Source organism: Dipodomys spectabilis, unplaced genomic scaffold (assembly GCF_019054845.1).
Source record: "Dipodomys spectabilis isolate Male_0828 unplaced genomic scaffold, ASM1905484v1 ptg000628l, whole genome shotgun sequence".
In the NCBI taxonomy this organism is placed as follows: domain Eukaryota; kingdom Metazoa; phylum Chordata; class Mammalia; order Rodentia; family Heteromyidae; genus Dipodomys; species Dipodomys spectabilis.
The window spans coordinates 399,337-424,519 of record NW_024871305.1 but is presented as its reverse complement, the minus strand read 5'-3'; the positions used below and the strand labels follow the sequence as shown (position 1 = coordinate 424,519).

Sequence of the window (25,183 nt, the reverse complement as noted above, 5' to 3'; positions counted from 1 at the left end):
CCCCCCCAGCGCCTCCCCAGCCCTCAGCGTCTCCCCCAGTCTCCTAGCGCCTCCCCCAGCACCCCATTACCTCTTCCAGCCCCCCAGCGCCTCCCCCAGCCCCCAGTGTCCCCTCCCTCAACCCTCCAGTGCCTCCCCCAGCCCCCCAGCGCCTCCCCCAGCCCCCCAGTGCCTCCCCAGCCCCCAGTGTCCCCTCCCTCAACCTTCCAGTGCCTCCCCAGCCCCCAGCGTCTCCCCGTCTCCTAGCACCTCCCCCAGCACCCCAGTACCTCTTCTAGCCCCCCAGCGCCTCCCCAGCCCCCAGTGTCCCCTCCCTCAACCCCCCAGTGCCTCCCTCAACCCCCCAGTGCCTCCCCAGCCCCCCAGTACCTCCCCCCTCAGGCAGGAGCAACCACAGCCCCTCCCCATCACCTTAAAATGGAGGTGGCCATGTCTGCCGGAGTGGTTAGCATGTGTGCCACAGCATGTGGGGGGCAGGCAGCCTCTTGGGGTTCCTTGGGCTTGCAGGCACAGCTGGGTGTGCACGGAGTCAGAGAAGCCTGTGGTTTATGGGTTCACATCCCAGCCCTGTCCTCCCTGGCCGGGGCCTGTGGCCCTGATGCTGGTGACCCCAGCCTGGGGCATGGGCCAGACACGGGGTGCAGAATGCTCGGGCCCTGTCTGCATCTCCAGACTGGAGGCGGCTGCCCCAGCCCCCCCGCACCCGGGAGGTTGGCTGCTGCAGAGATCACCCCTCTGGACATCCTGGCCCGGCCCGCTGGCCAGGGCCAGTCCACCTGGCCATCTCCCTCCGACAGCAGGCCTCTTTCATGCCACCTGAGTGGCCACGTGGGATGATTCCAACTCCTCATTCGCTTCCTGCCCCCACCCCTCTGCGGAGAGGTCCTGCCCGCTCGCCCTGGGGGCAGAGGGCATCCGGCAGGGCCGAAGGAGCAGGGAGGACTCTGGGCCGCCTTGAGCACTGAGGGTGGAGGCTGGGCGGGCCTGGCAGGCCTTCAGGAATGCCCTGGGAGTCCTGAGCAGTGCTCACAGCCAAGGCCTGGCTGCTGCCACTCTCTAGCCCAGGCTGGGTTGGCAGAGTCCATCCTGGGCCTGCTGGACTTTCACAAGTGCTCGCCTTGGTGGGGGTCAGGGGACCCAAGATATGTCTATGATATCACACGTGACACCACACTGGTCCTAGCTTAGAACGGGGTCACGTGTGAAATACTGCTCGTGGCCAGCAGGGGGCAGCGGTAGGCCGGTGCTCTGCCCCCTCTATGGACTTGGAGCAAGGACATGGGCTGGGGAGGGGAGGCGGGCAACTGCACCTGGGGCCTCAGAAATGGCCAGGGAGCCTGAGACAAATCGGGTGGTCAGGACTCCTGACACCCCGACTCCACCCCCTGGGGTGGCATGGGGGTCCGTGCGCCCCCCCTCCCGTGAGGCAGCAGCCGGTCTGTCCACGGGGAACCGGGCCCCTGCGGGTCACGGGACGAGCCGTGGGTGAGGGGAGCAGAGCTCCTCCGGCCGCCCCTCCTGTGCTGGGGGCGGAGCCCTGACCACTGGCCTCCCTGGGGCTCTGGGCTGGCCCGGCCTCTGGGAGCTCCGGGCTCTGCACCCAGCAGCTGCCGGCCACAGGAGGGGGGGGACACCCTCAGAGCCAACACCCCCATTTGTTCCTCTGCTATCCCTGGTGGTCTGACAGGGCCCGCTGGCCCTCAGGAGGAGGGGTCAGCTCCCCGGGTGGCCAGGGCTCCCCCGTCACCCGCCACCTGCCTGCACTTCCCGTCCTGCGGCAAGGAAAGGCAGGTGCAGATGGGCTTTGCCTGATGCCCAGCAGGGGCTGCTTTATTTGCATGGGGGCCAGGGCTGGCACCTGCGCAGAAGCCTGTGCGGCCTCTAGGACTTAGTGCCTCGGCCACCAACGTATCGTCGTTTCCACCGGACGTGTGAGGAGGTGGAGGTTCTGGTGACTTGGGCATCACTGTGGAGGGGGGGGCCTGCAGGGCCAGTCTCCGCTGAGCCTGGGTTACCCCCGTCCTCAGCCTCCCCAGAGGGCATCGGAGCAGGGCATCCCTGCTCCGTGGTGTTTGTGGCTCACGGTGGGGACACGGTGGGGACACCGCTCGAGGGCCAAGCCCAAGTCCAGACAAAGCCCGGCTGTGCATATCGAGGCGCCAGCCCTCAACAGGCCATGGGGCAGACAGCAGGCCATGCTGACTGTGAGATCCGACCTCTGCTGGCTGGTGGAGAAGCGGAGGTGGCAGCTAGGTCCCCTGCCCACCACGGCCACCCGAGGTGGGGTTGAAGGCTAGAGGCTGGCGGCGATGGTGGACCAGGGTCTCTATGTGAGCACCAGGTGGGAGAGGAGTGGTTTCCAGGGAGAGGAGATCTGGGGTGGGGGGGGCTGGAGAAGGGGCGTCATGGGTAGATGGCGGGATCTGGCTCGAGGGAGATGTATGGGCGCGGCCTGAAGCCGGAACCTCATCAGGGATGGGTAGTGGGGACCACATAAGGGGGGCTGGTAGTAGGGACGCCATCAGGAGGGCCAGTAGGAATCTGCAAAGGTCAAAAGACCCAGAGTGGCGACCCTCTGGCCCTGGTGTGGCCCGCTGAGTGGCGGGCAGAGGCGGGGGGGGGGGGGGGGGGAGGGGAGGGACCTCCCATACCTGTCTTATCCTGCATCAACTGGCTGTGGCCAGTCAGGCTGGGTCTGGAGAAGGCCGCTTGGACCTCCAGCCTCCTCTTTCCTGCTGACCTCACTGCCCTGCGTGCAGCAGGTGCTCAATATGTGCATGGTGCCCAGGGCCAATGGATGCCCAGCAGCTGGAGGGCCAGGAAGCACTGGGCAGCGGGGGAAGATGCTGCAGGCCAAGGCAGGGGAGGGGAGGGGGGATGGGGCTGGAGAGTGGGCCGCAGCGGCCCCCCCCCCCTCCATCCTCCCTCCCCGGGCATCCTGGGCTGCAGGAAGAGCCAGCTGAGCCAGATAAAGGCCCAGCAGGGTAGGGAAGGCGGTTTCCCACCGAGAAAGCCAGAGGCCCTGCGCTTCCTCCCTCTCCCCCTCCCCTCCCCTCCACTCAGCCCTTTCAAGCTGCCGGGAGCCTGTTCAGCTGCTCCAAATGGGTGGGAGGGGCCTCTGCTTCCTCAGCAACCCCGGCAGATCCACGTACTTAAAAGAAAGCAGGACGTTGTAGAATATTCCCTGCAGAGCCCAGGTCCTGCTCGGCCCACCACGGGGCCATGAGGCGCTGGGGGAGAAATGGAGGCTGGGCCTACCTTCCCAGCAGCTGTAGGGCCCCAGGTAGGGGCTGGAGCGGAGACCACCCAGCCATCCCTCTGCCACGTCCCCTGCTGGGCGGAGGGCCCGAGCAGAGGCTGCTGAGCAGCCGGCTTTGGACTGGTGCTGGCTTGGGGACCGGAGGCTCTGGATGGCTGGCGGCCGGTCACCTGCTCGTCCCCTGGGGCCCTGAGCCACAGCGGCCCCATGGCTGACCTGTGACCTTTGCCCTCTGCCCCAACCACCCCCCAGCTCTGTCTTCTCCCGGGCTGCCTGGGATCCCTGGCCCCCTGTCTGGGCCACCGGGTGGGTGGTGTAGAGGTGGTGCATGTCTGTGGGTTCAGGAGGCTGAGGTGCTGGGGGGGGGGGCAGGCGAGGCTCTCTGTGCCAAGGCTCATTAAGCCCTGCTCAGGGGGGATTAGATGGGAGCCAGCCGCCGCCTGGGCTCAGTTATTAAAGGCTCGGAGCAAGGTAAACACCAGGCGCTTCCTTTCAAAGCCGCACCTGCTAATTAGAGGGCCGGGAACTCATTAAAACAGTAACTGGAGGGCTGCCGGGGAAGAAGGCAGGGGGCGGGGCGGGCGGGGCAGGCGGGGCAGGGGCGGGGCGAGGGTGGGCCCAGGACAGGACAGCCCCAGTGAGCCAGGACCCACATGACCCGAGGATGGTAGGCGGTGGCCGGCCCTGGGCTTGGACAGTGATCCCCCTATTTCCAGCTCTCTGGGTGCAGCTCTTCCCACTTTCCTTACAGCCCGTTCTGCCCTCTTGAGACTCGCTTCTTCCAATCCCCGCTGCCCCCTCCAGGTCTTTTCAGGGACAAGAGGCCTGAGGAAGCGTGGAAGTGGCCGCCGGGAAGGCTTCCTTGGGTAAGGGGGCCATGCCGTGCCCGCTCTCCTTTCTAGGGCCGTAGCTCAGTGGTAGAGATGCCCGCTGGACACACAAGGCCCTCTTCTCCCTGCCCCATAGAAAGTTAAAACAACAAAACCTCTCTTAGCCAGTCTCAGATTCCAGCTTTGTTTTGTTTGTCTCGTGTTAGACAGGGTCTTGCTGTGTAGCCCAGGCTGGCTAGGAACTCCCGATCCTCCGGCCCCAGCCTCCTAGTGCAGGGATTGCCCGTGTGCGCTACCGTGCTTGCACCGCGTGGAGGTGACGGCGGTACAATTCCACGCGTGCCCTCACGTCCCTCTCGTGTGTTTGCCCAGGATGGCCGCTGCTCTCATCCGTCTGTCTGTCCCCCTTCCTCAGTCCTGTGGTGCCAGGCGTGCCCACTGCCCAATCCCCTGGGACGCAGCCCAGGGCGGGGCGGGGTGCGACCAGCCCCGCCCCCCACATCCTGGCACAGCCTGGCCTCCAGCAGGGGTCGCCGGAGGCCCCGGGGCCTTGTAGAGGAGGCTTGTGAGCGGTGTCTGTTTCTGTTCCGGTTTGGGGTGACCGAGGGGACCAGGGCAGGCTGTGTCCACGACCACGCTGTGGTCACACGGGCCCCCCCGCCCCCCCCCCGGGGCCTGGGCTGTCCCCTGGGAACACGGTGGCAGTTCTCGTCCGCCTCTGGGACGGTGAGTTCGAGTGCAGGGAAAGCACCCTGCGCAGATCGGCACCGGCGTCGATTCTGGTTTTATTACCTTTATATTTATTATTCCTCTGCGCGCCAGGCTGGAGCCTGAAGGCTCCAGGCGGCTGTGAGTTGCGCACACGCGTGTGTGTGGTGTGGGGGGGCTCCTCACGCCTGAGATCCTCATTTCCAATGTCCGCCTCACGGGGGGCCGTGCTGCGGCGAGTGGGCCTCGAGTTGGCAGCCGGTCACTGACGTGGCTGCGCGCTCTCTCTGGCTGTGGCCACCGGGTCCCAGGACACACCTCAAACTCCCCAGGTGGGGGTGCAGGCCCCGGCCAGCCCAACCCCTGTCCCGCGGTGCCCAGCCCCCACGGGCTGCCACGCGGCCCCGGGCAGCCGCCACTGTGCCCCGGGAGGCTGTTTGCCCAGGCTGTCACCGCGTGTCTCTGCCGGTGACGGGAGCCGTGCCCTGGCGTTCATCCCCCTCACCGCCGGTGGATGCCGACGTGTGTTTTTAAAGGGTGTAATTTCTATCAACTTCAATTAGAGCTATTTTTACTTTTTGTCACCCTGAAGAATGTCCCCGTGGCTCAGCTGCCATTTTTCACCGTTACACCCCCGGCAAGGGCTGGGAGAAAAATTAATAGTCTAGTGATCACTTAGCTAATGCGCTGTCAGCACTTGATAAACTGACTGCCCCGGGTGACGCCGGGTGCCTTCCACAGCAATTATGTCACGTTGCCTGTCCGGGGTGGCGCGGAGCCCCGTGGGGCTGGCCGCCTCCCTGACCCCGCTGGCAGGTCCTCCTGAACCTGATGGGTGGCCTTGTCATGGGCACAGGTGACAAGAGGTCTGCCTGTGTGAGGCCGCAGGCCGGCCTCTGTCCGTCTGCAGGCTGTGTGGTGTTTGCAGGTTGCTGCATGTCTCTGAGCCACGTACGTGGAGCACAGACTCTCAGGGTGGAAAGACAGGTGCCGGGCCTGTCCCGCTGGGAGTTGAAGGAGGGCAGCGCTGTGCACCTGGCTTCTCGTTAGCTCCCTGGAGGCCCTGGGCCTGGAGGACGGGAAGGAGCCGCTGACATACGGGGCAGGAGATGAAGTCCCAGACTGAGCACAGTACACAGTGTCCAACCGTGTGTGCGCGCCCGCAGCTATGTACGCACACACGCACACTGCACGAGTGTCACCCACAGTCGGCCCACACCGAGCATGTGTGCACACGTCAAATGCACCTGCAAGCACACCTAAATATGTAACGTGGATGGCCACGCACGCCCCACGTGTGCACGTGCGCACACAAGGATGGGCGTACCAGGGGTCTAAGCGTGACCATGGCGTCCGCGTGTGGCCTGGCTGTGACGTCACACCAGACAGACGTGGCGTCCGCGTGTGGCCTGGCTGTGACGTCACACCAGACAGACGTGGCGTCCGCGTGTGGCCTGGCTGTGACGTCACACAGGATGGACTCCAGGTCCCGGCTGGTGTCACGGCTTGTAACTGCTGGTCACTCTTGTTTGTGTCTCAGCAAGAAAACCCCAAACGAGCACAGCGTGGGCTGGGGACCCCGAGGGTCCTGGCTGGCCCCCCTGAGAGCCAGAGCCCTCCCGGGCCAGGGACCCCCTGCTGCGCCTCAGACCCGACAGGGGTCTCGGGCCCTTGACCCGCCCCTTCCCAGCACGCGGTGCGTCTCTTCCCTGCGCTGCAGTGCGGCTGCCACGCGGGTCCTGGCTCAGGCGAGCGTGGTCTGGGTACGGGCCTGTAACCCTTGGCCGTGGGGAAGTGGGGTGTGGACGTGGGGACACAGTCCCCCGCTCTGCTGGGGTGGGGTCATGCAGAAGAGCCTGGCTGCTGCCCCTGAGGGGCGGCACAGGCTGGGGCGGAACCTGTGGAGTGGGCGGGGCCGCCAGCCCCTCGCCACCCCCCTGCGCGAGCCGCCCGCAGGCCCAGGCCCCACGCCACCAGCCCTCCCCTCTGGCCGCTCCCCGATGGACGGCTGGAGGTTTGCTCAGAGTGGACCTGGGCCCTGCGTCCACGCGGGTTGCTGCTGTCATATCTGCCCTCCAGGCTCCTTCCCGCCAGGCCCCCGGCTGTGAGCCCACGCGAGTCCCAGCCGTCCCAGCCACCAGCCTCCCGCGTGATCACTGCATGCCGCGCGCTTTATTAGCCCCTGATGACTCATTTGCCAGGTGCCGTGTGTATTCCACAGCTAATAACTTTCCAGTTATGCCCGGTCTTTGCGCACACGGAACAGCTCTTCGGTGGTCGGCCTGTTGGGGCCAGGCTGCGGGCAGGCAGCTTGGGGCCCCTCCACGCCTCGAGGCCTGGGCAGTTCGCCCAGCCTTCGCTGCGGCCTCCAGAGTCTCTGCCGCCATCAGGGACCGTTACGGGAGGCTGAGGCCGCCGAGGCCCAGGCATTGGCCTGTGCCCAGCCTGCCACCTCATGGGGCAGAACAAAGCCCTCTGGTGCTGGTCGTCTTGGAGGGGCAGGGGAGGGGCCGAGGGCTCCCTGGCAGGATGGGGTCTGCACACCCTTCTCACTGGTACCAGGCCAGCCAGCGTGTCCCCAGCGTGTCCCGATTCTCTGCTCTGACTGCTGGGACTGTAACCTTGGCTCCGTGACCTTGAGCAGCCGGCTTAGCTGCTCAGCGCCTCTGCTTCCTCCTCTGCGGAGGCCGCCTCCAGCCGAAGCCTGGGGTACTGTATCTGCCACAACACTGCTGGCCTGGAAAAGGGGTGCCGGCTGGAAAGGGCAGCGGGCATCCCGTATCACGTGGCCCTGGTTCTGTGAGCGGCGGCGGCTGTACGGTGGGGCAGGGAGTGGAGGGCCGACAGTGACCTTGGGGGAGGGACGGCAGCTTTCTCCCGGGAGCAGTGCCACTCTGCCACCACATGGAAAGCCGTTGAGCATGCGCCCTGGATTCGATCCTCAGCACAGCACAGGACAGGAGGCCGCTGACCGCGGACCCCGCCGGGGTGTGTGTCCTTTCCTGTCAGCTTAGACTGTGCCCCACACCTGGAGTGCGCCTCCCCGTCCCTGCAGGCCTTGTTCCCATTCCACCTGCTCCAGAAAGCCCTCCTGGATTTCCCTGCCCTTGGGGCCTCCCGATCCCCACACTTCACAGTGTGTCACCTGTACCCTTCCCCCCCCCAGCCGGGTCGGCTGCTACTTGCTCTTTAAAACTACTTTCCCTGGTGGCTTCCTGAGCTAGCTGATGCCGCAGGCCACTGCTTGAGTTCAAAGCCCTCCGCTGCCCCTTACTGGGCAAGCCCAGCCCGCAGGAGAGCCATGGGAAGGGTGAGCCGGGTCGGTGCGCGGTGTGTGCAGTAGCTGCTCAGTACGAGGGACTCTTCTCCTTTGTCCTCTGTTGGGCCCAGCGCTGAGCAGAGCCAGGCTGGCTGGACAGCACCCCGTGACGGACTCCTCCCTCCACCCCGTGACCCAGGGCAGACAGACAGCATCCCCGGGCCGGCTTCTCCCGAGTGAAACCTGGTGGGATGTTCCGGCAGGACTCGGGGCGAGGCTGTGGCGTCTCCAAGGCCCTACAGGGCCAGACCCCTTCCTGGGGTCAGCACTCTGCCCACTGTGGGTCCCCAGGGAGCGGGAGCGAGCGAGCGGCTCTGGCTGGAGCCCCCCCCCCCCTGAGGGCGGGGGTGTGGCCTGCGGTCTGGGCAGTGTCACCATATGGATCCTATAAATGAGAGCCTGCCAGGAAGTGCCCCGTAAATCTATCGGTCTCTCACCACGGACCGCGGAGCCGGCGCTCGGCCGCCGAGTCCCGGGCCATCCATCTCACTTAGTACTTCCGTTTTATGGCACAGATCCTACCAAAAAAAAAATCATCAACATAAAGCTGCTTTTCACCAACCACAGGGCTCCACCGTGTCGCGGGGAGCAGGGGGCCCCCGCACCCCAGGCTTCTGCGTGCCTAAGAGGCTGCCACACCCAGCAGGCCCAACTCAACGCCCCCCGCCCGGGCCTTGGGTCATGGCCCGCTGGCCCTGCCTGCGACCTCAGGAGGTCTGGTGATCCCTTCCTGAGCCTCGTTTTTTACAGCTTGGAGGAGGGAGGCGCTGGGGGGAAGGGTCGGTACTGGGCCGGAGTTCAGGCCTTCGTCCTCCAGCTGCCCCTCCACCACCAGAGCCACACCTCCACTCCAGCCTTTTGTGGGTTGATTGGAGATGAGGGTTGCATGGGTGGACTTCTTTGCCTGGGCTGACCTCAAATCACAATCCTCCGATCTCAGCCTCCTGAGTAGCTAGGATGACAGGCGGGAGCCACCAGCACCGGGCTCCAGGCGGAACTCCGACAGCCCTCAGTTGGCAGCTGGAGCTGGGCAGGGGTGTAGGCTGAGGGCCAGGTGTGGATCTGGGGGGATGAGGTGGTTCTGGAGAGGGTAGGGTGGCAGGGGCCCCACCGTGTGACCGCCAGGGAGCTAGGAAGGTATCCATTGTGCAGCTTGGGATCCCTGGGCCCCACCTGCTGAGCAAGGAAGACACTGACCGTTCCCTGGCCGCCCTGAGCCAGCCTGGCCGTGCCCTCTGCCCACCGAGGCCAGGTGTGGCAGGGGGGGGGCGGGGGTGGGGGGGATGGCGCCCGGGGCGGGCGGGGGGGGCGGGGGTGGGGGAATGGCGGGCGGGGGGGGGGAGGGTGGGGGGGATGACGCCCGGGGCGGGCGGGGGGGGCGGGGGTGGGGGGATGGTGCCCGGGGCGGGGGTGGGGGGGGCGGGGAGGGGGATGGCGCCCGGGGCGGGCAGCCGTTTCTTTCCTTCGCAGTCTGCGGCCGGTGCAGCCTGCTCACCTTGTCCACTCTTCTCCCTGCAGGTCACCTCTGCGTCTCTGGAGTCCTCGGCAGCCGTCCACCCTCCAGCCCGGGAGCCGGAGTTGCCCCCCGGGCCCCCCGCCGAGAGCCTGCCCAGGGGCCCCGGGACCGCCCCGGGGTCGCAGCCCACCTCACGCCTGCAGAGCAGCCAGCATGGGGACGGCGCAGAGCTCCTGGGCACAGGTAAGGCCCGCGGGTCTCGCCGGGCCCGCCTCTCCCTGGCGTCCATGGGAAACCCTGTGCCAGGTCCTCTCCGGCCTCCGTCTCGTGTTCGTGGGCTCTGAGCTGCGTGTCCAGCCAGTCATGGGGTCCAGGAGCCCCCCGCCGGGGGTTGAGCGCGGCTTTGGTGACCGTGCCATGACCGGCCCCCTCCCCCCTCGCCTTGCGTGGGCCCGGGCAGCGCCGCCCGAGCCACAGCGTGGCAGTGTTCATGTCTGCGCCGGGTCACTTCATGTCCGTGCTGAGAGGCCCCGCAGCCGCCCCCTCTCACAACGTGAGCGGGGCCCGGGGCCCGAACTCACGGCCCATCCGCAGCACACCGTGGCTGCTCTGATCTGAAGGGTCCCAGGGAAAGTTCTAGTGAGGAGCTGGGCCTGGAGACCAGGGGCAGGGGCATGTCACTCCTGGTCCCTGTGTGGTGGCCACGGGAGCCCAGAGAGGACCATCTCCAGGGATGGAGGCCACAGCTGCGGTGGGGACTGGGCCGGGGGACACGGGGACCAGGCCGGCCTCCGTCGCACAGCGCCCGGGGAGGCTGGGTCAGCGGGGGGCAGCTGCTCCCCGCAGGCCGTGGGGTCTGGGGTTGCATCCCAGCCCCACGCCAGGCCGGAGCACGCCCGTCAGCCACAGGGGCGGCTGCGGCTCAGAACACCACGGTGACGAATGGTTAAGCGCCCACTGCCACCTCTCGCCCCACGGCGGGCGGACGGCACCGCCGGAGCCATGGCTGCCGGCTGGCCACGTGCCAGACCTGACGTGGGCTTTGCACAAAACACGTGGGTGCACAGCCACACACGCCAACATGCACGCGCATAGGAAGACACGCTAACACACGCACAGACACACCCAGACAGGCTGTACACACATGTATGCACACACACGTAAACACACTCGTGTACACGTAAACACGCACACGCTCGTAGACAGGCTGTGACGTGCATGGATACGTGTGCACACACAAGCACACATACACACTTGGAGAAGTTGTGACAGGCCTGGACTCATGCACGCGTCCGTCCTGGAAAGCTCTGTGAGTGAAGGTGACGAAATGGGGAAAGCCCCCAACTGTCTTCACGCGTGGACTCACCTGCCTCGGTCTACCCATGCGTGCTACCGCCTCCCTTTAGTTAGATGTCCACCCTGAGGAAGGGGGGTGGCGGTGTAGTGACAGTTGGAGGGGCAGCCCCCTCCCCCCCCAACCTTTGCTCCGCCCACTCCTGTGAGTGACAGCCGTGGCAGCCAGTGGGCCGAGGGCGTGCCTGTGTCCCCAGAGCTGGCGAGGCTGAGGTAGGAGGACCAGGACGCGGAGGCCAGCCTGGGCTTCTCACAGGTGCACGCGTGGATTTATTACAGGCAATTCTCACCAATGCAGGGCAAAGATAACGGATAAAATCAGAAGCTCAGATTTACGTCCCAGCGTGTCTGCAGCCGCTTGGTGGGTGTGGAGCCCTTACTCCCCCCCCCCCCCCCCCCGGCCTGTGGTGGTTGGTTGTGGAAATGGTGGCAGGGTTTGTGAACGTCACCTCCCCAAAGCCAGTGCTGCCCAAAAAGCAGAGCCCAAGTGTATAGGCTTGACTGAAGTATGGAAGCAAAATCCCGAGGTGGGCGGCCCTCAGCGGGCGACGGTAGTGACGCGGACCGGGCACCGGCCGGGCAGCACCCAGCGAAGCGTGCCTGGTGCTCAGCTGTGGGCCCTGCGGAGCCTTGAACCGCAGGTCTGCGGGCCTCTCCTGGCCCGAGCCCCGAAGCCCGGGTGAGTCTCATTGTAGTGCCCGTTTTCATTGCTTTGCCCTCACAGAAGCCGCCCGCGCTCATTGGCTTGCGGCCCCTTCCTGGGCCTCAGGGCCGGGGGTGTGGTGTCTCTGCCCGCCCCCCCCTCGGGCCGTGCCAAACCCTGTCCGCCCTGCCCCCCACCCAGGTCCACCTGCCCCGCCGCCCGCGGTTCCCCACGGCGGGGGCTTCGAGCCCCGGGGGCTTCCCGGTCAGGACGTGGGTGTCCTTGCGGTCCGCGTTCTGCCGGCCGTGACACTGCCTAAAACCCCAGCGCCCGCCAGGCTCGCACGGTGACTTGAGACCCCAGGGTCGATGTGGGGGCCCGGCTGGGTGACCCAGACGCTCCACATCCCTCCAGTGTGGATCTGAGCTTAAGCCCCAGCCCTGGTGCTGCAGATAGTGGCCGGATGCCGCCTTGTGCCTCGGTTTCCCCACATGAAGGGCGAGGGTACACCTTGATCTTGGCAGTGCCGGCGTCTCCTGGGGTCTCCTTCGTGTGAGGCTGGAAGTGCAGCCTGCCAGCTCGTCGTCTGCCTGCTGAGGGGTGGGCGGTGGTGGCGGAGCTGGTGGGGGAGGGGGCGGGGGAGGGGGCGGGGGAGGGGGGAGGTTCGTGCCCGCAGAGGCCGCCTGCCTCGCCCAGGCGCTGAGCAAACCCTGCAGAGCCCACGGCCCCCTGGGAACGCGGGTTCCCTGCGCGGTGCTCCGCGCACCTCCTGCCGCTAAGTGTGTGGAGGATGAAGAGCCGGGTGGTAGCTCATGCCTGCAATCCCGGCACTTGGGAAGACGTGAGTTCAAGGCCAGCCTGGGTCACGTAAGGAAGCTCTGTCTCAGAGTGAGAACAGGAAGGGTTTTATGTGGGGAAGAGGCTGGGGGAGGAGACGCGGGAGGGAGCGTCTGGATCCCGGCGTGGGGCACCCGGGGCCATCTGAGGGCTGAAATCACCCCTCCGGTACCCCGCACCGAGGCACCCTGCCTCCGCCCTCTGGACCCCTGAGACGACACCCCCAGGAACCACGTGGCCTCTCCTGCACAAGCTGGTTGGCACCACGCTGGCTTACTTACATGCCCCCCCATGCCCACACCATCTTCTGCCACGGCCTGTGCCATTTGGAAACCACCAGGCACCGCTCCAAGCCCCGTCCCAGTAGGCTGTGACAGCATCTTGGCGCCTCCACACTGCCATCTCTGTGCACTTGTTCACAAGCGCGTATTGAGCGCCCACTGCATGCAAATGCCGTGCTGGGCACCGGGGCCAGCCATACACAACGTGCGGGCGCCACACCTGCTCCCCAGAGCAATCCTTCCACAGCTCGTGAGCAAGGATGTGGTGAGCTCCACGGCACAGTGCTTACCCGGCATGCACTAGGTTTGATTCTCAGCGCTTACCCAGAATGCTCTAGGTTTGATCCTCAGCCCCAGTGCAAAGGCCCTGGGGTACCGGTCACAGATCACAGGTAGGCAGTCAGATTTTTTAGTTTAAGTTAAGTAGCTTTTAAGACATCTAGCACTCAGGTGCCGGCTGGGGAAACAGATAGGGTGGGTCAGCCCTCTCCAGCTCAGGAGTGAGTTCCAGCAAGACCTGCTCTCTGCCCAGCGCCTCCAGCCAGGCAGGGCGGTTTTGTTCTGGCGTGCTGAGGGTCACATGGAAGTCACATCTGATGAGAAGCCCTGACTCAGGAGCCCGTGGGACACTGGCCACGGTGACAAGCCAGCCGCCGCAGGCCCCTGCCTTCCCCGGGGATTGCAGCGTGGCCAGGTCCAGCCCTAGGGACTTCGGGGTCACAGGGCCATGGGTCATGCATCCGAGCCCCCAGGGTGCGGCGGGTGGGAGAGGGGCCAGGGTTCCCTGACTTGGACACGTTCGGTGAGCGGCGAGCACTTCTGGAGCACTTTAGAGGGGTGTTAAGTGAGCACAGTACCTGGTGCTGGGGCAGTGCTGTACCTCAGTTTCCCGAGGCCAGTCATGGGGCCGGGCATTTTCCCCCCTGCCCGGAAAGGGCTGCCGGAAATAGCAGCCTATGGACTTTGCCAGTCAGTGCCCGAAGCCTGAGCTGAACGGCAGAGCCAGCGCCACGGGGTGCCGACCGCCCTCTCCTGGAGCACTGGGCATTGGGCCTGCCCGGCCAGGCCTGGCATGGCACCCCTGGCCAGAGGGGGCGGCCTGAGAGGCAGCGGGGGCGGGGCTGGATTCCTTCCCATCCCCCAGCCCTGCCCGCAGTTCGCCATTTGCCCAGGAGGTGGCGCTGTGGGGGCACCAGGCACCCACCAGGGCCTCGGCCCCGGAACCCAGCCCAGCACCCTAAGGCCCTTGGGAAACTCCGCTCAGCACCCTCAGGCCCTGGCTACCTCTGCCAGGGCACAGCCTGTACCCAAGAGCAGCCAATGTGGGCCCCACCTCCAGCCTGCTGGACCTGGCTGTCCCCAGAGACACGGAGATAGACCCCATCTCAGGGGCACTGGTGTAATCCTGGAGGGCTTTAGGAAGAGGTGGCACCTGGTCCCAGGGGGCAGAAGGAGACCCCGGGGTAGAAGACGCGAGGCTGGCTTTCTGGGTGACAGTGGCACCTCCTCCCGCGTTGCTCCCTGTCTCTCCTGTCTCTGTGGAGCTGTGGGGGTCACCAGGGCAGCCCCCATGCCAACTCTCATCAGGGATGTTCTCTGCCACACACGCGTGCGTGCGCACACGCATGTGCACCACCTGTGGAGGCCAGGCTCCCTCCTCCCGGGCGGGAAGCTGGACCACTCTTCCTGTCTTGCCCTTGTCTTTCTGACCTTTGACCTTGGTGCTGACTACTGACCACCGCTTCTGTCTGGAGCGCATTAGGCATTAGTTCTCCCCCTGCCCGCCCCTCCCACACCCCGTGCGTCCAGCTGGAGGTTCTGGGCTGGGTGCCAGGCGCCGCGCAGGGCCGCTCTGGTTGCGGGACGGTCATGGATGGGGCCGGGGCCTCTCTGCTCCCAGCATCACGCCCCCCACGGGGAGCGCAGGCCGCATCTTGGCTGGGGGTTTGCAGAGACGGCGGCAGCCTGGACAGGCCAGGCCGGAAGTGGCTGCCGTGGCTCCCGCCCCGCCACCACAAAGTGGGGCCGGCTCCTGCGTGCAGCCCCGGCGTGCCAGGGAGGGAGGGAGGCCGGGCCGTTCTCTGCCGGGCCGCCCTGCCCGTCCCCTCCGCCTGCCCAGCCCGGCCAGGCTTCTCTCGGAGCGGAGGAGCCGTGCGGACAGCTCGACCCCCCTCGGTGAGCCCGGGGAGGTCAGCGGGGCTCGTGGGGTGAGTCGGGGGGCCCATGGGGGGACTGGGGGATGGGTGGGTGAGAGCTCCCGTGCTGGCCCGCAGCCCGCCGGCCGTGCCCGCCCCACGCCCCCAGCTGCATTCGGTTCTGCTGCCGCCTCCCGGCCTACCCCCCCTCCCCCCCGCACGGGGAGACGGAGGCCACCCTGCCCTGCGCTTTGGGGCTGAGTGTGTGAGTGTGTCTGGGAGCCCGGGCACTGGTGTGGATGTGGGGTCCAAGGAGAGGGGAGCCGGGCATACTCAGCTGGCAGCGGGGGCCGGGCTGGGGGCGGGGCCCGGGTCTGGGGTGCTCCTGTCCCATCGGCCTGCATCACAGCCCGTGATCATGCCCAGCGCCGTGGGACCGGGTGGACTTGGGGGCCACCGTCCTGACCCTGTACTCCAGGGGCGGGCTGTGGCGGGCACCCCGGCCTGGTGGTGGTGAGGCCCCCCCCCGAAGGCCGATGGCCTCCCCCCACTCCTCCCTGCACTCGTTGCCGTGGTGATGAGGGCCCACCCACCCAGCACCTCCTGTGTGCCACCCCAGGGGACCTGTGCAGAGACAGTGGCTTTGGCAGGCCGCCGGCCCCGTGTCCCGCGGGAGGGCAGACATGGCAGGGTGGATGGTGACGGCACTCGCTGTGGGGAGCGTGGCCTGCGTGGTCGCTGTGGGGAGCGTGGCCAGCCATGCAGGGCTGCTCCCGGGACCCCATGCTGGGCAAAGAGACGGTGGGGTCAGGCCCTGATGTGGCTGGGAGCCATGGAGAAAAGTAGATTCTAGGTTCAAAGGTCTTAGGTTCAAATCCTGGTGCTACCGTATGTGTGGCTTGGGTCAGTGACCCAATCTCTGGTCCAGTCTCCCAATGTGATCTTCCTACCTATGTTCTGTGCATTGTTGGGATTAAAGGTATAGACTTTTTTTTTCTTGTCATGGGCCTGGACGCTGTCCCTGAGCTTTTCTGCTTTGAGCCACAGCTCTGTTTCCAGTTTTCTAGTGGTTCACTGGAGATAAGAGTCTCACAGCCTTTCCTTCCTGGGCTGGCTTTGAACCGGGATCCTCAGATCCCAGCCTCCTGAGTGGCCAGGATGACAGGTGTGAGCCACCTGTGCCTGTAGCCCAGCTATTATTGATTGGGGTATAGGTCTTGTTTTTTCTTTTGCCTGAGTTGGCCTTGATCCTATCTCTGTTTTCTAAGTAGTTGAGATTACAGGCACCAACTACTGCATCTGACCTTTAGTGCTCTTCTATAGATAAGGAAACCCTCTCAGAGAAGGGGTCCTGTGACTGGCAGCCCAGCAATTGCAGCACGGGGACCCCCACCCCCGAGAACTAGCCTTCTCCTCTTAGACCTGAGCAGTGCTCCCCTCTCCCCACTCCCCTCCCGGGCCCCCAGACCAGCTTGGTGCTTCCTAGAGCACAGCTGTGGCCCGTGAGCCCCATGGAGAGGGGCCGGATGCTGCGTGTGGTGGGCCACTGGCACCCTCCCCCTCCCCCTCCCCTGGGGGCGGCTGGGGGCAGCTGGCTGGCTGGGGGCGGCTGGGGGCAGCTGGCTGGCTGGGGGCGGCTGGGGGCGGCCCGCTCTGGCCTCCACGCGTCCTTCTAATGGCAGGTTTGGGCACAGATAGCCTGTGGTTGGGGTGTGGGGCGCTGTTGGGCAAGGCTCTGTGCTCCCCGCCGGCCGGCCAGGCGTGTGGTCCTGGCTGAGGACGCGGGAACACAGCCCTGGCTCTGTTCTTGGAGCCGTGGGAGGTGCTGTCACTGTGGTGGCAGGCTGGAGCTGGACGCCGGCCCAGAAGTGCAGGGAGGGGGGCGCCAGCCACAGGCCCTGCCAAGCCGCAGGTGCCCCGGCCTGGGTGTGAGTGGAGGTCCCGCCGAGGGGGCGGGTGGCAGGCAGAGCCGGGGAGGCGACCGGCCCAGGTGACTGGCCGGCCAGCCGTCTGCGCACACTTGCCTGGGCCTGAGCGGTGGGCCGGGCCGTGCCTCCCGGCTGCATTTTGAGGTGGGCCTAGGGTTCCACTCGCCTTCGATCATGAGCCTGGAATGCCGGCCGGCCGTGTGGGAGCACTGTGGGGGCCGGGCTGGGCCCGCACGGGGGTGTGGGGTCTGGGTGCCTGAGGCTGCGCTGCCTCTCGGGACAAGGGGCATCTGTGCCTCTCCCTGGGTGTCCGCCTTGCGGTGCGTGGCTCGCACAGCCTGAGCCAACCTCAGACACCACGCACGACACCCACGCAGCCTGAGCACAACACCCGCACAGCCTGAGCCAACCTCAGACACCACGCACAACACACGCACAGCCTGAGCACAGACCTCAGACACCACGCACGACACCCGCATAGCCTGAGCCAACCTCAGACACCACGCACGACACACGCACAGCCTGAGCACAACACCCGCACAGCCTGAGCAGACCTCAGACACCACACACAACACCCGCACAGCCTGAGCCAACCTCAGACACCACGCACGACACCCGCACAGCCTGAGCCAACCTCAGACACCACACACAACACCCGCACGGCCTGAGCACAACCGCAGACACCACGCACGACACCCGCACAGCCTGAGCCAACCTCAGACACCACGCACGACACCCGCACAGCCTGAGCACAACACCCGCACAGCCTGAGCCAACCTCAGACACCACGCACAACACCCGCACAGCCTGAGCCAACCTCAGACACCACGCACAACACCCGCACGGCCTGAGCACAACACCCGCACAGCCTGAGCACAACCTCAGACACCACGCACGACACCCACACAGCCTGAGCACAACACCCGCACAGCCTGAGCCAACCTCAGACACCACGCACAACACCCGCACAGCCTGAGCCAACCTCAGACACCACGCACAACACCCGCACGGCCTGAGCACAACCGCAGACACCACGCACGACACCCGCACAGCCTGAGCCAACCTCAGACACCACGCACGACACCCGCACAGCCTGAGCACAACACCCGCACAGCCTGAGCCAACCTCAGACACCACGCACAACACCCGCACGGCCTGAGCACAACCTCAGACACCACGCACGACACCCGCACAGCCTGAGCAGACCTCAGACACCACACACGACACCCGCACAGCCTGAGCCAACCTCAGACACCACGCACAACACCCGCACGGCCTGAGCACAACCGCAGACACCACGCACGACACCCGCACAGCCTGAGCCAACCTCAGACACCACGCACGACACCCGCACAGCCTGAGCAGACCTCAGACACCACGCACGACACCCGCACAGCCTGAGCACCTCAGACAACACGCATAACACCCGCACAGCCTGAGCACAACACCCGCACAGCCTGAGCCAACCTCAGACACCACGCACGACACCCGCACGGCCTGAGCACAACCTCAGACACCACGCACGACACCCGCACAGCCTGAGCACAACCTCAGACACCACGCACGACACCCACACAGCCTGAGCACAACACCCGCACAGCCTGAGCCAACCTCAGACACCACGCACAACACCCGCACAGCCTGAGCCAACCTCAGACACCACGCACAACACCCGCACGGCCTGAGCACAACCGCAGACACCACGCACGACACCCGCACAGCCTGAGCCAACCTCAGACACCACGCACGACACCCGCACAGCCTGAGCACAACACCCGCACAGCCTGAGCCAACCTCAGACACCACGCACAACACCCGCACGGCCTGAGCACAACCTCAGACACCACGCACGACACCCGCACAGCCTGAGCAGACCTCAGACACCACACACGACACCCGCACAGCCTGAGCCAACCTCAGACACCACGCACAACACCCGCACGGCCTGAGCACAACCGCAGACACCACGCACGACACCCGCACAGCCTGAGCCAACCTCAGACACCACGCACGACACCCGCACAGCCTGAGCACAACCTCAGACACCACGCACGACACCCGCACAGCCTGAGCCAACCTCAGACAACACACACAACACCCGCACAGCCTGAGCAGACCTCAGACACCACGCACAACACCCGCACAGCCTGAGCCAACCTCAGACACCACGCACGACACCCGCACAGCCTGAGCAGACCTCAGACACCACGCACAACACCCGCACAGCCTGAGCACCTCAGACAACACGCATAACACCCGCACAGCCTGAGCCAACCTCAGACACCACGCACAACACCCGCACAGCCTGAGCACCTCAGACAACACGCATAACACCCGCACAGCCTGAGCACAACACCCGCACAGCCTGAGCAGACCTCAGACACCACGCACAACACCCGCACGGCCTGAGCACAACCTCAGACACCACGCACGACACCCGCACAGCCTGAGCCAACCTCAGACACCACGCACGACACCCGCACAGCCTGAGCAGACCTCAGACACCACACACGACACCCGCAGAGCCTGAGCCAACCTCAGACACCACGCACGACACCCGCACAGCCTGAGCACAGACCTCAGACACCACGCACGACACCCGCACAGCCTGAGCAGACCTCAGACACCACACACGACACCGCACAGCCTGAGCAGACCTCAGACAACACACAACACCCGCACAGCCTGAGCACAACACCCGCACAGCCTGAGCAGACCTCAGACACCACGCACGACACCCGCACAGCCTGAGCAGACCTCAGACACCACACACAACACCCGCACAGCCTGAGCCGACCTCAGACACCACGCACGACACCCGCACAGCCTGAGCACAACCTCAGACACCACGCACGACACCCGCACAGCCTGAGCAGACCTCAGACACCACGCACGACACCCGCACAGCCTGAGCCAACCTCAGACACCACGCACGACACCCGCACAGCCTGAGCCAACCTCAGACACCACACACAACACCCGCACAGCCTGAGCACAACCTCAGACACCACGCACGACACCCGCACAGCCTGAGCCAACCTCAGACACCACGCACGACACCCGCACAGCCTGAGCAGACCTCAGACACCACACACAACACCCGCACAGCCTGAGCCAACCTCAGACACCACACACAACACCCACACAGCCTGAGCACAACACCCGCACAGCCTGAGCCAACCTCAGACACCACGCACGACACCCGCACAGCCTGAGCAGACCTCAGACACCACGCACAACACCCCAACAGCCTGAGCCAACCTCAGACACCACGCACAACATCCGCACAGCCTGAGCCAACCTCAGACACCACACACAACACCTGCACAGCCTGAGCACAACACCCGCACAGCCTGAGCAGACCTCAGACACCACGCACAACACCCGCACAGCCTGAGCCAACCTCAGACACCACGCACGACACCCACACAGCCTGAGCCAACCTCAGACACCACACACGACACCCGCACAGCCTGAGCCAACCTCAGACACCACACACAACACCCGCACAGCCTGAGCCAACCTAAGACACCACGCACGACACCCGCACAGCCTGAGCCAACCTCAGACACCACACACGACACCCGCACAGCCTGAGCCAACCTCAGACACCACACACGACACCCGCACAGCCTGAGCACAACCTCAGACACCACGCACGACACCCGCACAGCCTGAGCAGACCTCAGACACCACGCACGACACCCGCACAGCCTGAGCAGACCTCAGACACCACGCACGACACCTGCACAGCCTGAGCACAGACCCATCCTCAGTGCACAGATGACATCTGCGCAGCCTGAGCACAGTTCCCAGTATACAAGTGATACGCACCTGCCAACCCAGACCCCCAGATGGCACAGCAGATGAGCAGACACTGTGACACATGCAGATGCCGTACGCCAGGCCAGGTACACACAGCATGCAGCAGATGCGCATGCGCTGCGCTGCACAGCGGACACCGTGCTGTGCACGTATGCAGTCTCATGAACACCACGCACGGTACTCATCATTCACGTGCAGTGCTTCTACACGTACTCAGTACCCATCACTCACGCAGTGCTTGTTACAAGTACTCAGTACTCACCACTCACATGCTGCCTCTGCCCTGCTGGCCGGCCTGGCCTGCCCTGCGTTTCCTCGAATGGCGGCCACAGCGGGCGCCTGTGTCCATCCGAGGCTGTGTGGAGGGGGAGGAGGGGCCCTGGAGGTCGGGGGGGACTGGACAGGAAGTGGTCCAGCTGGGGTAGGCTCCTCACTCCTTCCGCCAGCAGGGCTGGGCCAGAGTGGGCCGTCAGCAGGAGGTCCCGGGGTGTGGGGTGCGGCAGTGGCCCGGCTCTAGCCCCGGTCCTGGTGAGGCCCTTTGTGCTGACAGAGCCACCGTGCCTCGCATGGAGGAGCACCACACACGGAGCCCCCGCTGTGGGCAGCCGCGTCGTGGCCGGGGCGGGCGCAGGGGCGGGGCCACGGCCCCGTGTGGAGGTGGCCGGCCCTGTGTGACCTCGACAGGCGAACAGGGCTCTGGCTTCTTCCGCCTCTGCTGTTGATGCTGTGTGACGGCAGGTGTTTCCCTGCCCTCTCTGGCTTTTGTTGGCCCAGGCCCCTCGCTGTCCGGGCGGGCGGCCCACGCAGGCTCCGCTGGCTGCTCGGCGCGTGGGTTTGGTGAGGACTGCCTTCCTCTCCGTCCCTGAGGCCCAGACACCCAAGCCGCTTTCCATTCTCCAGCCACTGCCCCCGGCCCCAGGGTGCGGTGGCAGCCGGGCACAGGCCCGTGCTGGCCCCGGAAGCCTGCATGCCACTCTGGGCCCAGTGCTCAGCGCAGGGGACCCCCGCAGGGGTCCCGGGCCAGGCCCTGGCATGTGTGGCCTGTCGGGGGGGGGGAGACAGGCGTGCCAGCGGTGCCCGAGCCCCGGTGCGGGCCCCACCCCCACTCGCAGTACCAGGCCTGGGATCGGGGCTCGGGGTGGGCACCGTGGCCCCCGCCGCCCGGGGCGCGTGGAGGGCCCCGCCAGCCCACGCCCGCAGGTGAGGCGCGCGGCGCTGACGGATGGAAATGAGCCCCAGGCGCTGATGAGGGCCATCCGTCACCCGCGCACGTGTGTGCCTCCCGGCCGTCGCCAGGCAGCCGGTGATCCATCGCGGGGCCTTCAGAGGCCTGGGCTGTAATGGGGTCGTAGATCACTCCCCACGGAGACAGCCGGCCGGGGAGGAGAGCCATTAACAGTGACCGCAGGTGCCCTCGGCCGGGCCGCTCCCGCTCCGGCTCCTGCGGCGCTCAGCCCTGAACTTGGGTGAGGAGGCTGAGGCCCGGCTCTGCCTGCGGTGCAGGGGGAGGGAGGGACGGGGGGGGGGGGGCGCAAAAGAATGGTCCCGGAGCCTGGCGCCCCACTGTGCTGTCTGGCAGCTCGGGGAGAGGGGTGCTGGCTGGGGGACCAGCTGCTCCCCGCCGTTCACTACTGCCCTGCTCTGCGGGTGACAAGACAGCAGATATTTGGGGTTCCCTGTGTGCAGCAGAATGGCTCAGTCCCCCCACATACTCCCCCCACCCAGCCGCTCTCCTCTGTCTGCAGCTTTCCCAGATGTGACTGGGGAGCAGGTTTTTTGGCACCGTGATGGGGTGCGGACCTGGCCTTTACAGCCTGGAGACCTGGGGCGGAGGGTCTGCACCTTCCCATAGGAGACCCCCAGGTCTCCTCAGAGAAAGCCGTTCGTGCAGGCCAGCCCTGCGGGTGCCGTGGTGGCATTCTGGGGTCTGCTGTGTGGGTCAGCCACGCGGCAGAGCCCGGTGCTGTAGGCCTGGGAGCTTACAAAGGCCTCCTGGAGTCAAGTCCCTAGCCCAGTGTTACTCTGCTTTGCCCTAAGAGGAGCTAGGGCGGGGAGAAGGAAGCGAGTCTGCAGCGTGCCTGGGCTCCTGCCTGGAATCTAGCTCCTCCACAGGTGGAGGTCAGGAGGACAGTGGTTTGGGACCAGTCCAGGCAATAGGTCAGTGAGCCCTCATCTCAATGAAGAAAGCTAGCAGTGTGGTCTGTACTGCAATCCCTGCAGGAGTCTAACGAGAAGAATCCTAAGGAGGAGGGATGCACCCAGGCCAGCCACTGGGGAAAGCAGGAGGCACTACCCAGAAATAACAAAGCCAGAAGGGCCCAGTCGAGGCTCGCGCCTGTCATCTACTCACGAGGCTGAGACCTGAAGATCAAGGTTCAGACCCAGCCTGGGCAGCAAACCTGTGAGGCTCTCGTCTCCAATTAACCACCAAAAAGACCGAAGCGGAGGTGTGGCTCGAGCCGGCAGAGTGTTAGCCTTGAGCATAAAAGGTCAGAGACAGCACCCTGCATCTGAGCCCCAGAACCGGCACAGAAAAAAAGAGCCTGGAGCATGGCTCAGAGGGTAGAGCACCTGCCTCGCAACTGTGAAGCACCCACGTTGAAACCCGAGCCTCATCAAAAAAAGAAATTGTGGACCGCAGTCTTAAGGTCTGCAGAGACGCCCGGCCCCCACCCATGCTGGGCCTGGAGCACATGGTTCTTGTCCCTACCCCAGGGTCCCCGGAACCCAGGCCTGGCACATAGTAGATATTCAATAAATGCTTCTTGCTGTGGCTCTGTGAGGCCAGTCGGAGCTCTGTCCATGTCAGAGGGGGTGTCCCTGGACAGCCAGGGAGGGGCCGGGGACCCTTTGCTCTCTGGCAGCAAGGCCAGAAGCTCCTGTTGGGGTGCCTTGCCAAGGTGCACGGGCACGAGCCCCCTGTGACTTCTGGATCAGGATCTGCCTCGCGTGCCCGGGTAGAGTGTGCCGGGAGTGTGCCTGGTACGCCCATTACTCGTGGAAGGCAGCTTGGACCGGTACTGGCGTCTGGCTTCCTCCTCGTCCCGCCCCTCCCGGCTCGCCTTGGCTTTATACCGTGGGTGTTTGGGGGGGGGGGGGTGAGGAGTGATGTGGGGAGGTCCCTGCTGGCCCGGCTGCCGGGGAGCTCAGCCAGCTGCCGCCAACCCCCCCTCCCCTGCTGGGGGAGGTTACCGGGCTGGGAGTGTGGTGACATTTCTCTCCGTGTCTGCGCGCTGGCGCTGTGGGAGGCTGGGCAGCGTGACGAGCGCCAGGCCGGGCGCAGGGCTGGCCCTCGGGGATGATGGCCGTCTGTTTTATTACCGCGCCTTCCCGCCCGGCCCAGGCGCCGCCCGCTTGACAGCAGGAGGCGCCGGGATCCCTGGCGGCTGGAGGTCGCCTCCCCAGCCTCTGGCTGTGAGGGCTGGTGGGCAGCACGGCCCCAGCGTCCTGGTGTCTGGTGCCCCACGCCCTCAGATCCTGCTCCGGGCTAGGTGTGCTGGCATTGAGGCCCCGCCCAGCCGGGGCTCCTGAGTGCCACCCACACGGGCGCCGCGTTGGATGGGAAGGGCAGCCACGCGGAAGCCGTGTCTCATCTCATTGATGTCATCTTGCAAAAGAGCTGCCTCTCCCTGCCTGATGTGGGTCTCACCCTTCTAGAACAGTCTTCAGGGTTCTGTGGGGCTGCAGTTCCGGCCTTGGTCTGTCCCGGGGCCCCTCACCCGCAGGTGGTGCTCCCTGCCACCAGGGGGCAGCGGGGTCCTGTGCGTCTTCCAGGCAGGTCCCCGGGGGTGGGAGCCCGGTTGGGACACTCTGGGCGTGTGGGGACAGACCCGAGGCTGCGATAGAGTTCAGTCCAGGGCCGGACGGGGGGGGGGGGGGGGCACATCTGATCTGTGGAAGCCCACGGCCGCTGCATGGAGTGGGTGAGATGCCATTTCTGGGACCCCAGGAGCACCGTTGGCACTGCGAGCCCCCGCCCCCAGGACCAGTACTTAGGCTGCGGGGGTGCCAGACACATCTGCGAGGGTGTGCGGGGGGCGGGGGGCGCCAGGTGGGAGGGAGAGAGGTCAGGGGCCCAGAAATTAAATGTTCATAAACGTAGGCCCAGCGCTCACAAAGTAGGCCAAAGCCATTAGCACTCATTAAAGTTTAATACCTGCCGGAGCTGGCGGCATGGACGCGGCTCTAATTTGATGGGCGTAGAGGGAGAGCTCTCGAATAATCCTGGGCTGGGGGCTCGCGGGGGGCTGTCCTGACGGGAAGGCACCGTGGGGACGGCAGCGCTGCTAGAAAGCCGAGGCTGTGGCGCCCGGCCACTGGTGGGCTGACCAGATGGATATTGGCTTCTCCCTCCCCTCCCGTCCCCAGGGTCACCCCAAGGCCCACCTCAGGACTGTGGGATTTGACCCCAGGACCCTGTCTCCTCCTGAGGACCAACTGTGCCAGCCCTGGCTAGCGCGGGGGCCTGTGTCTGAGGCATCCCGAGACTCCCCAAGGGATGTGCTCTGGGGCAGGGGTGCAGCGTGGAGAGGGGTTCTCTTCTGGGGAGGGCAGAGCCCTTGAGAGGGAGGGCCGGGGACAACCAGGGTCAGCGTTTGGACATGACCCC

General features: G+C 65.8%; 1 protein-coding gene across 2 annotated transcripts in view; it reads left to right on the top strand.

Moving 5' to 3' along the window:
* Gse1 (Gse1 coiled-coil protein) overlaps nt 1-25,183 on the top strand; it is a 234,180-nt gene that overhangs the window by 64,770 nt on the left and 144,227 nt on the right. For both annotated transcript variants that reach the window (XM_042671432.1, XM_042671431.1), the window contains exon 2: nt 9,635-9,815. In XM_042671432.1, the coding sequence (XP_042527366.1) occupies nt 9,635-9,815 (181 nt within the window). The remainder of the gene's footprint in view (nt 1-9,634; nt 9,816-25,183) is intronic.